Source organism: Enhydra lutris, unplaced genomic scaffold, assembly GCF_002288905.1.
Source record: "Enhydra lutris kenyoni isolate GAN:26980312 unplaced genomic scaffold, ASM228890v2 scaffoldscaffold25, whole genome shotgun sequence".
Classification (NCBI taxonomy): Eukaryota; Metazoa; Chordata; class Mammalia; order Carnivora; family Mustelidae; genus Enhydra; species Enhydra lutris.
Genome location: NW_019154109.1, coordinates 15,090,591 through 15,103,109, shown reverse-complemented (window position 1 = coordinate 15,103,109; position 12,519 = coordinate 15,090,591). Strand labels below are relative to the sequence as shown.

General features: G+C 33.0%; 1 protein-coding gene across 2 annotated transcripts in view; it reads right to left on the bottom strand.

Annotated features, from left to right (window-relative positions):
• The window catches only part of LOC111151092 (BMP/retinoic acid inducible neural specific 3), a 390,590-nt gene that overhangs the window by 129,821 nt on the left and 248,250 nt on the right, over positions 1-12,519 (bottom strand). For both annotated transcript variants that reach the window (XM_022508861.1, XM_022508862.1), the window contains one exon: positions 2,119-2,224. In XM_022508861.1, the coding sequence (XP_022364569.1) occupies positions 2,119-2,224 (106 nt within the window). The remainder of the gene's footprint in view (positions 1-2,118; positions 2,225-12,519) is intronic.

Below are 12,519 nucleotides of genomic sequence, written 5' to 3'. Positions count from 1 at the left end.
TGTATCATGGTAATATTGATCCAGAATCTAATGCTTTGCATTTTTTTTTCCTAAGTGGAGAAGGACTGCTATTAACAGTAGGGTTGAAAATGTGAATCAACATAAATGCTTAGACTATAAATATAGATGAAGATTAAGAGAGAACACATGGGAAGTTGAGGAGTATAATATTGATTTCCTGAGATTATTTTGGAAAGGTCTTTGTACCAAAAGGATACTAATAAATTTGTAATAGACAATTGAAATTATAAGCCAAAAGAATAGAAAAAAAAAAAACCAAAAAAATAGATGTGCCGATAACTGCATTACTCACATAAATTGAAAAAAAATAGACACAATAATTATTCAAAAGAAAAGTGTTGCTTCACTTATTTCTGTGTTAATTTTTTTCAACATATAGAAGAGATTGAGCTTTGTTTTTATACTATAATATTCTGAAAACTAAGCACTGTGCTTCACAAATAGTAAAAATTTTAAAAATTCATGTTAATAAATTTGAATAAATCAATTAAATAAATGCCTTTTTGATATAAGTAGTCTTTATATTTTTTGATGAAACTTAATATTCTGAGGACAAATTGATCTATACATTTAAAAAGGAGTAAGCAATAAAGAATTAGACTGCATTTGCTTAAATTAGAAAAATATTTCAAGAACTCTAAATCTAAGATTGATAAGGAGAAATTAGATGGCATTTAAACTTTAAATTTTTAAGCACTTCCTTTGTAATTTGTATACAATTCAAACTAGATGAGATTCATTTATTATTTATCATAAATTTAAATAACCCAAAGCTGTTACATTTTTCCAAATTGAAAAGTTGAGGTAAAATATAGAATTTCTGAACTCCTTTTTTTTTTTCCTTTTTTTTTTTTTAAGATTTTATGGGGGACCTGGGTGGCTCAGTGGTTAAGCCTCTGCCTTCAGCTCAGGTCATGATCTCAGGGTCCTGGAATCTAGCCCCGCATCGGGTTCTCTGCTCAGCAGGGAGCCTGCTTCCTCCTATCTCTCTCTACCTCTTTGCCTACTTGTGATCTCTCTCTGTCAAATAAATAAATAAAAATCTTTTTTAAAGATTTTTATTTATTTATTTGACAGAAAGAGATCACAAGTAGGCAAAGAGGCAGGCGGGGAGTGAGGAGCAGGCTCCCAACTGAGCAGAGAGCCTGATGCGGAGCTGGATCTCAGGACTCTGAGATCATGACCTGAGCCAAAGGCAGAGGCTTAATCCACTGAACCACCCAGGTGCCTACACTTTCTAGAACTTCTAAACTTTCTTATGTAAAACTGAATAATGTAAATGTAGCTTTAACTTATCCAATTAGAAAAGGTAAGCAAGAGAAAAGGTAGATTAGAGAGGAATAACTCAAAATTATCCCTTTGATCAGTCACCTTAACTTAGACAAGGTGTCATCAAAGACTTCTCTGAACTTCTTCAACTAGTACATCTTTAAACATGTGTATTCATAACCTTCTGTACTTGTAATGAATAAGTACACACACCAATAACCTATTTGTGGGCAATATACATCTGTACATCTGTTACAAATTATTTAAAAATCCTCTATTGAACTATCTAACAAAATATAGGAATAGAAAAAAAGGTAATTTATCATTATTATCACATAATCCATCTTTGTAATGGAAATATAAATACTTTGTTAATATATTCTCAAATTTTTCTATCAGAAGATAAGCACAGTTCTAGCTACCATATTAGGTTCTATTTAAAATGTCAACAGTTCATGCTACAGTGTGCATAAGTATAGTTATTTTTACTAGAATCTAAGGAAAAAGTCAAAACCCAGACAGACCTATGAAAAACTGCTCCATACTGAGACAATGATTACTCTATAGAAGTAAAAATATTATCAGGATACATTTTCAAATAAATTACCTATTTGAAGAAGTAAAGTGAGTTTTGACATTTCCTAGAATGTTAGTATCACTTAAAAATTAGGAAATTAGCCTTTTATGAGAATTTTAACAGCCTAGTACTGCATATACAGCTTGTTTAAAACAACAACAAAAAGATGAAGAAGAAGAAGAAGAAAAAGATCACAACTGGATAGTTGTTATCCAGACTGATAGAGAATTAATGAAATTTTAGCCACATACCTTGCAACTGAATCTTATTCTCAGGACTCTGAACCAGAACAGAACTGACAGAATCTAGGTTGTCATAGTTACTGCAGCCAAGAGGACCAGTCCGTGTTTCTGTTACCTGACAAACAAAACATCCACTTTATTATATAAATCAGAGTTTACCATGTTCTTTTGGCTCAATGTAGTTGTCACCCACTGATATTATACGTCTGACGGTAAACATCACTGAAAGGCCCAGGATCTGAATCATACCAACAATACACACACTGAAGCCCAGAGAAGACAAATAATTCCCTTTGTCTTCAATTCCATTTTCTTCCCTTTGGCCAGGCATAAATCTTCTGGGAAAATAACAGAAGCCCTCTTTGGTCAAAAGCATCACTCACCTAAGGTCATTGATTTTACCCAAGATATGACAAGGGCATGTTCCTTTAGATAGCAAGTTTTGACTCATACGAGAATTGTTTTTTGTTTGTTCATTTCTCCTCAATAAATCAGACCTGTCAGGCTACTGTCTAAAAATGGATTCTATTATTTTATTCTACTTAAAAATCTATAGTTTTCCTGTCTTATATGGTACCATCAAAGTCCAGACTCTCCTGCTTGGCTTCTGTCCCATTTCTCCCCCAACAGGTGTACATCGCTGTCCAACTGGACATTCTTAATTCTATGCCTTGGCTTATACAACATCCTCCATCCTTATCCCTCATTTCTCCTCTTTGACTAATTGATTTTATCTCTCCTCAGGATGAAGCACATTTTCAAACATCCACAGAAAGTACTCTTTAATGACTCCCACTTGTATTTTTTTCCCATTTTTATGAAGTTGTAGTTTGTTGTGCTCAGTCTTAGCAGCTAAGTAGGGAATCACATATTGCAGATTGATATTTCCAATGGGTGTCTTGGGATGTATAGCATCAGAAGATGGGGGGGTATGGTCAATTATGGGAAACTGGAAGTTTGTTCTCAGTATGACTTAAAAAAACATATTTTAAAGTGGGTGAATATTGTAATGATCCTTGCATTTTAAAAAGATACTCTCCATTCAACAACCAGAATGGTTTGCAAAAAATAATTCAGATAATTTCAGCATTCACAACTCCACGAGGGTCTTCCATCTTGCTGAACGTAAAAGTCAGAGCCCTTCTAGAACTAAAATAATGCCACATTATCAAGTTATCCCTGTTACTTCCCTGAACTCATGCCTCTCCTCTTTTCCTTGTTTACTTTGCCCCAACCACACAGGCTCTTGGCTGTTCCTTGAACATGTTCATTATCTTTCTGACTCAGAATTTCTGGTGTACTCTTCCTGTATCTGGAATGCTCTTCCTCAAAATATTTTTAAGCTCACTGTTTCTCACACTTTTCAAGTCTTTGTTCAAATGTCACTCTCTTAGGACTCCCTGGACTAACCTATTTTAAATGAATACACCTCCCCACACTTTATTTATTTAGTTAGTTATCTTTCAACCATTATTTCTGTTCCTCCTTTCCTTGTTCTACATTTTCCACAGTAGTTATCAGCTTCTAACATGCTGTATAACTTACTCATTTATCACGATTACCTGACACTTCTCATTGGAATGCAAGCTCCTTGAGCACAGGAAATACTGCCTACTTTGTTCACTATAGTATTCACCTCACATATTAGGTTCTTGTATAAGCCCACGGGCATTGATTAAGAGAAAGAGAAGGTGAGAGATTAAGGGGAAAATCATAACAAGGAAGACATTAAGGAAGACATTAAGGCCATTATCTAGATGATAAAGGCCTGTATGAAGCAGTGGCAATAAGATTTATCTGCAGAAGATGGACTATGAAAAACAGATCTGGTGAGATTATGAAACACTGAAAATATACACAATGGAGAGAGGGAAAGGCAATTGAGGTTTCCAGCATAAGTGATAACAGTAAGTAAGATATGTTGCTACTAGGCTCCACTGTGGAGAGCATGTAAGAGAACTTGGTTTTGAGCATTCTGACTCCTGAAGGAATAACATTCTCCATTGGAAACATCCAATAGAAGGAGTGACCATGCAGATCTATTTCTTAGAAGTTATGTCAAAGATGGGATTACTCACTTGGATGTCAAAAACTTACAGGTAATAATCAAAGACAAAAAGACAGATATGTCAGCTGAGATGCAGTAAGTGAATATATAATTCGTATTATGACAACTCTGTCATAGTTTGTTAATACCAAGATCTTCAGAATAATGAATATTGACTACGAGGACATAGCAAGAGTTGGAAATGCAGTTTAACATGAGCAAAGAAATACTTTTTCTCTAACACTACACCTATGTTGTATACTCCCCACGACTGTTCTCTCATGGTGATACTGACCATCCCTTATTTTGTTCAGGGAAATCATTTCTTATGTTGATATATCTATATCTATATCTATATCTAGATATGTATGTAATTTATGTTTAAATATCATTTGTATATTATATGTATATAATATACATGTATGTGTGTCTGTATAAATGATATTTAAATATAAATGATTATTAACAAAAGGATAAAAAGAAGATTAAAGTCATTGAAGGAAAGACTTAGGGTTTAAGGTAATTCAAATCTTCATGTTGTCCTATCATGTAGTTTAACTATTGTCCACCAACACACACACACACACACCACAATAATATAAACAAACTCCAGTATTTGTAATTTTAAGGAAAATTTTAAAATAAAATTGACTTTAGGTACACACTTATTGACATAAGATTTTGGAAATTGGAAGGTAATCTTCTAACACTTAACTTTTGAAAGAGGATAAATGTTAGTAGTCCATCTCAGTACAGACCTTCAGTTACATTGTTGCTGTGTCGCTGAGAATCAATGCAGGAGATTTAAATGATGGTCTTACATATTTAGAGGCTTGACTATACCTATATATCTATATTGCTTTAATCTGGCACCTTTCACAATACATAATAAAAAATCTAGCATGTCCTATATATAATTTTATTTTATTCTTTATCATTCACAACTGAATTCATTGATAATTGTCTAATTTAATATTAAAATTCACAAACTCTAGCACTGTCAATAATGCAAACCCCTTATTTTCAACTGTTTTATATTTAAGGCCCCTGCATGTCTTACAAGGGTCAACACTAATAAATAAGTCCCCACTAATTTTGTATTTTTCAATAATAATTAAAAATGAAGATGAAAAGAAAATAATAAAAGCCAATTCATTGTACAAACATTTCAAGAGACATGTTGACTCTACCAAAAATGAATTTCATAGTTGTGCCACAAACTGGTTGAACTTTTTATTCTAAATATTAATGTATTAATGACTTGAAATATAACTTCCCACATATTCTTATATTACTTTACATTAGACATTAGACATTTAAATAGTAAAGTACAAGTGTTGATTAATTTTTATCATGTCCTAATATAGGATCTTTTACAGTTGTATATGGTTAAAGCTATCAAAGTAACAAAAACCTTTAGAAAATGCTAATACTAAATGTGTTTATATATATACACACACATTATATATATATATATAAACACATTTAGTATTAGCATTATATATATATATTATATATATATAATGTGTGTGTATATATAAATGTGTGTATATATATAAAAATTTATGTATGATATAATATATATTTTATAACCAATAACATATGATAATTGTATCATGACAGGATACTAAAACATATAAATTTTATATATGTAACTATGTAAGTTTTAGATATTATATACATTATAATTAAATATATGTAATTCCATCATGATATTCATCATTTATGATATATAATTATATGACATTATATAATACTTGATTATAAATTATACATAATAATTAACAATTACATACATGTATCATTTCTGTTTTTTTCAAATATGAATACTGAGTTTAAAGATACTTTTACCATTAATTTTTTTTTCCTACTGGTCATTAATTCTCATTTCACCATTTTACTGAGCACTTAACATCAAACTGCAATTTAATGTAGTCTGAGTTCTCTATCATGTTGCAATATTTCTGGGGCTTAATATTTAGTTAGGAAAGAATTTTCAAATGTATTATTAATTACAAAAAGCATATGAAATGTCCATATTAGAATAAAGATATTCTAGAAGCAAGGACTTCCTTTACTTTTAAAATTGCTTTATTACTTTTAGTAAGTTTTGTGGAAAAAAGTATAAATTCATATACAAAATGCTCTGTCAAGTGAAAAATATGTGGGTATATCAATACTAAATTTAATTGCTTCTTCACACAATAATACACATTACACTTAGTCCATTACACACAATTAATATCATGATTTAAAATATATTTGGCATTGTCAATGTTTCTTGAACCTGCTCTAACCATTTAATAGAAGTTTAAAATAGTACATGATATATAATCAATGCCTAGATGACTCATATATTTACATGAAAAGCACAAACACGAGTCAAATACAGATTCAGTATAAAGGAGCAAACACCATTGTTGAATTATTTATCAATGCAAATGACTTTCTGCTGAAAACTATTTTTCCTAATTCTATTCCCCATAACTTCAATAAATAACATACTTCTAAATATTAGAATCATCCATTTATAAGATTGCATTTTTAAAAGCCATCTAGAGTTTATTCTCCAGGAGAAGAAGCGATACTTGAAACATGAGGATAAAATGTATGATTATAAACAGTATTAAGTTAGGTATATTCATAAAGCATGTACAAAATAAACAATAGAACTATGAATTTGTAAAATGAAAGGGATGAGACAGAATGTAGATCAAAACATAGCATGTGAAATAAACTATTAAAGTGTGAAGAGAGTAATATAAAAGACGGGGCACACATTTTATTCAGGGACAAAACAGAGTCTCGGGTGTGTTCTAAGCCTCTGTCATGGACGTGGCCTGTTCTTGTGAAGGCGGCCCATAGCATAGCGTGATGGTTTTGACTCCCACCTGTGCCTCCATGGTGGGACTGCAGTCTGAAAGTACACCCAGCCTTTGTGTTTGCACAACTCAGTGGGGGCGGAGTGTGTCCATTTATGTGGGTTTTTGAGATTTTCCAAAGCTCTGTGATCAGCAGAGGTGAAATGTGAACTATAGGCCTAATGTTACCAGATCACCTCAAAGTCACACGTGAGGACTTACATGGGTTGAATGTTTGCTGTTCCGAACAGCATTCTGTATCCTTTAAGATTGATCTCTGTACATATAATATACCATTTTGACACCAGATCTTCAAAAAAAAAAAAAAATTGCTCTTGGAGAGCAGCTGCCTCTGTACAGTTTTCACTTACACTTGCCCCCATGAGTCTAGGCAGGTCTATAATGACTGACTGATTTTTTTCATACCCCATAAATTACCCTCCATCAAAAGCATACACAAGTGCCCACGGTTAAACCTGTTGAGAGAGACTGTGTATGTCCTTTGAGCACATTAAAATATAAAATTAAGCCTGAGGATAGAAAAAAGGAATTTTCTCAAGTTCTTAATGCGTCTATTCAGTTTGATGTGGAGTAAGGTAAACTGGATAGAATTTAGTCACAACAAGGTTGCCAAATAGCATCAGGACTCCTTTGTGCTCAAACCATGGTTACCATGGAATCTGAATACATAGCACTTGATTGGTCTTGAAGGTGCCAAATCTTTAAGCTCACTCCTACAGAGGCTGTTTTGATTTATTTCTTAAATGACGCACAGCAATTGGAAGAAACTATATATCTAAAAAGGTTTCCTTCCATTAGGTTCCTAACTACATATATATGCACTTAGAAAATGGACACTTTCCTAAAAGCTACATTTGTGGTTGCTCTAACTGATCATGTTACATAAATGGTAACCTTGTACTTCATTACGTGAAGTCTGAGGGAATATTGTTATTAGACTAGAGTTGGTATAGAGTTTTCTGATGTAGTCAATATTTAAAAAAAAAAAAAAAAAAAAAAAAGCCTGAAGTGAAGTTTCACTGCTCCAGGGCAGTTACAAACAACAAACAGATTGCAACCTGGTTCAGGACCGTGGCATGTTGCCTGCTTTCTGGTGAGAGCCATTAGACAGGCAATGCAGGTGTTACTACCCACTTGGACTTAACACCTCTTCCCCCTAGACCAGAGAAATTACATCCAAGGGAATTCAGGAGCCAGAGGGCCATGGGTTTTTTTCTATATATATATATATATATATATATATATATATATATATATATTCATTCCAAGTTGACATTCATGTGTTATATCTATTTTAGAGACAAAAACAAACGGAAGTGAAATATTTTAAAATGATTTTATAGTCTTTGTTTATTTTATGAATTGCAATCTCATTGCCTTTTAGTTACTGAACCTACTTCAAATGACTACCAATTTTGAAACACGATGGTCAAAAAAAAAAATAAAAAAAGAAAAAGAAAAAGAAAAAAGAAAACAACTATTTCTAAATCTAAGTTCAGAATCCAATTTTTTTAGGGGGGAGCTATTGCAAATACATCATCATATAAAACTAATAGTATTTTGTAATCATTTTCAACCACAAGGTTGTTAGCTATCCTTTTTTAAATAAAAATACAAAACTAGGATTTTCATGAAAGGCTAAATTTAATATGACAAAGAGCTGGAATGAGGATAGGGTCCTCAGCCTGTATTGTCTTCCCCCTGGAGACAATCATCTCTAATTGCAGAAGTACATGCATGGGCAATTCCTTATGGTTTTTCTTATTTCTTTTCCAAATCCTTTCTGTATCTCAAGATCCAACTACTCCAAAATATACCTCTACGTGTTTCTTTTTTGATGGAATAAGAAAAGAAGCAGTTAGATTGAACATACCAAAGATGTTATCTACTCTAACCTACAAATGAGCAAATGCGACCAAGTTTACAAACAAGATCTGTTGCCAGGATGAGTGATCAAAGAATTACACTATACAGAGCCTTCCACTTCATTAATTTCCACTTTATAATTTATTTTATCAGTATATTTCTAAATCTACCCATTCTGCCCATTTGCTACTCATCTGGAATCTCAGTCAAGCAGTTAATTGAGAACTGATGCTCCAGATGATATAAAAATATATCAATTGAATTATCTCTTTTGCTTCCCTTTGACAAAGTAACTAAAAAATGTGCAGATGCAAATGTCAAGTACCGAAATAAAAGAACCTAACACCACACTGGAGAATGATGGCAGCAGAATCAAGGGTACTGCCAATCCATCAGGGCTAGCAGTGCACACAAAGCACAGTCTGGGACAATCTGTCACTGTCAAAATGCCAACCATCAAATGCTCTGCCATACTGGGATAGTGAAGCAAGACACCTTGTTAGATATAGACTTCTTTTGTGGTTAAATATAATCAAACTATTTCATTATTTTTATTTTTTACATTCTCTTTCAATTCAGGAGCAGTAGAGTATACCATATCATTTCCCACAGCTCCTGCTGTTTTAAAAACTACCTTCCCCAAAATTTTTGTATTACTCCTCTAAAGTTCCATATTTAATACAACTATCCTGAACTACTTATTAAAACATTTCTTACTGCTTATGATTAAAAATATAAAACTTTTTATTATAGCCTTTTGAAGTTTCAGCAATGTTGAATATTTCTGAATTGTTTAAGCATATCAAAAGCTCTGACTTCAGTTATCTTTTTTATAATAGGACAACTAATGCCTGTGCACAGACTAGCTTAACTTTCATACTGAAACTGTCATATTCTTCCATTTGTCACCCAATTAAACAAGCGCCCGAGAGCACTGATAAGCACACCACGCTAAAACTCAACAGACTCAGGAGTAATTAGAAAGACAGAAGTGGATTGCTTGTTTCAACTGGCCATTACAGAAACAGTTCTGCTGTCATTTCTTTCTTCCTTTCTTTCTTTTCCCAAAAAAATAGGCTTTGCTCACACAGAAAAAGTTTGGATAAACCCAAATTCTTTAGCAACTGATTATCACTAAAAGTCAGCCCTAAGATGACTTCAAACAAACAAAAATTATATGAGAAAGAGGAATCTTATAATCCACGTGAATTACATCCATATTATTAAAATTCTAAGAGGGAAGGGGAGAAAATACAATAAATTGGACAAATCTCTCAGCAATACTGCAATCACACTCTACAGTGCTGCCCTCCCCTACCTTTTTTTTGTTTGTTTGTTTGTTTAAGGTTGAAACACAGCCTAGGGATTATAATTAATATAATTATTTATCACAAAAAATGAATGGCAACATAACAAAAATGGAAAGGGCAAAAAGCTTAAACATTTTTAAAGTATATGTTTGTGTATTTCCCGGGATAGAAATAAAAAAAATAAAAATCCAATGTGAACTCTCACTGCAATTCTTGTTTTTCCCTTTTATTACCTTTCCCCCAAAATCTTAATCCCCATTATATTATTTCTTCCTATTTATTAGTTTCAGAGATCAGAATTCCAAAGGGACTTTTGCATGTCCATGGTACCTCTGGGAGTTCATGGAGATTTATTGGCAGTAAGCATTTCCCAGATGCAGTCTGAAGACCACACGTACCCATGTTTATAAAACACCAAGTCTATTAACTTTGAATCTCTGGAGGGGCTCTTTAGCCTTACAACCAGGAGATTCTTAGCCACAGTAAACATTGAAACCTACCAAGCTAGTAAAGGAAAATTAAAAAAAAAAAAAAAAAGATTCCTCAGTGGGTATATAATCTCAAATTATGTGTTTCCTTTTTCCTTATAAAAGATTACAAAAGAAAATCCCTCTTCATTCATATTCATTTAACATTGGTAGGGAAAAAAAATTTTTTTAAAGATTTTATTTATTTATTTGACACAGAGAGATCACAAGTAGACAGAGAGGCAGGCGGGGTGGGGTGGGGGGGGGAGAAGCAGGCCCCCTGCTGAGCAGAGATCCTGAGGTGGGGCTTGATGTGAGGCTCGATCCCAGGACCCCGAGATCATAACTTGAGCCAAAGGCAGAAGCTTTAACCCATGAGCCACCCCGATGCCCCTGGTAGGGAAAAATTTTTAAAGGGATTCATTCTGAACAAACTAATTTTGACTCACTTTATATTTTATAAAAAGGTTTTGTTCTAATTATGTCCTATGGAAGATTTTTAAAAGTAAAAAATAAGCTACTCTGCACTTTAAAATAATTATAATTTCACCTTTTCTTGGTTCAGTTGATGTACATATTATCTTTATAATATATTGAGTATAAAGGTATTTGCCCATGTATTACATGGGACCTGCTGAGAATGACTGAGCTGTTACTTCAGATATATTTTATTGAGGTGTCATTTCAGCTGTTAACATTGGGAGGGAGCATCCAACAGTTACATCTCACTATAACTTTATTTTTATCTGTTGATATAATTATTGTGACTCCTACAACCAGTCCTTTCTGTCTACCTGAAAGTCTATCACTAAGACTTTTCAGTGAGGAAGTCACATAAGCAAGCTGCGTGGATCTGTTTCTGAATAGTTTCTTCCTTTTTTTCTTTTTTTTCTTTTAAGATATTATTTATTTATTTGACAGAGTGACAGAAATCACAAGTAGGCAAAGAGGCAGGCAGAGAGAGGGGGGAAGCAGGCTCCCCGATGAGCGGAGAGTCCGATGCAGGGCTCCATCCCAGGACCTGAGATCATGACCTGAGCTGAAGGAAGAGGCTTAACCTACTGGACCACCCAGGTGCCCCTGTTTCTGAATAGTTTCTAAGTAAAAACGTGGAGGATTTTTTCATATTAAAAAAAAAAAAAGAACATGAACTTTAGGAATGAAAATTATAAAATCTTAGATTACTCAGACATCTCTACTTGCTTTTAAGTTTTCTGACATATTATAGTTTAGGCTATTGAAAAATAACATTAAAATTTTCAAAAGTGATATATTTCAAAATACAAACATCCATATTACACTTAATTATATGGTGACACTAGATGTTCAAGCAGAGAGAATGAAACAATTAGGTTACCAGAAAGGGAACCAAATAACAGTTATGAAGTTGGTTTCTATTTCCAGCTTTGTCACTTGCTTAATGTATAAATATCTCCACTTATAAAAATAAAAATACCTGCATTACTTAAGGGAAAATGGATTTTATAACATTACTTGTGACTCTTACGGTCCTGGATGTTAGTTTCAGGGGAGTTTTTTAAATTACTGGATCAATTTCAATACTTGTAATTAGTCTATTCGACTTTGTATCTTTGTGTTTAGTCTTGGAAAGTAGTGTGTTTCTAGGAATTTACCCATTTTTCTAGATTATCCTATATGTTAACATATTGGATAATGTTCGTATTAATCTTTTATTCTATGTATTTCTGCAGCGTCAGTTGTAACATCTCCTTTTGGAGAAGGCCTGTGTTAATAATGAACTCCCTATTTAGAACTGTTTGTCTTGTGTCCCATACCTTTTTGAAAATTGTGTTTCCATTTTATGTCTAAGTAATTTG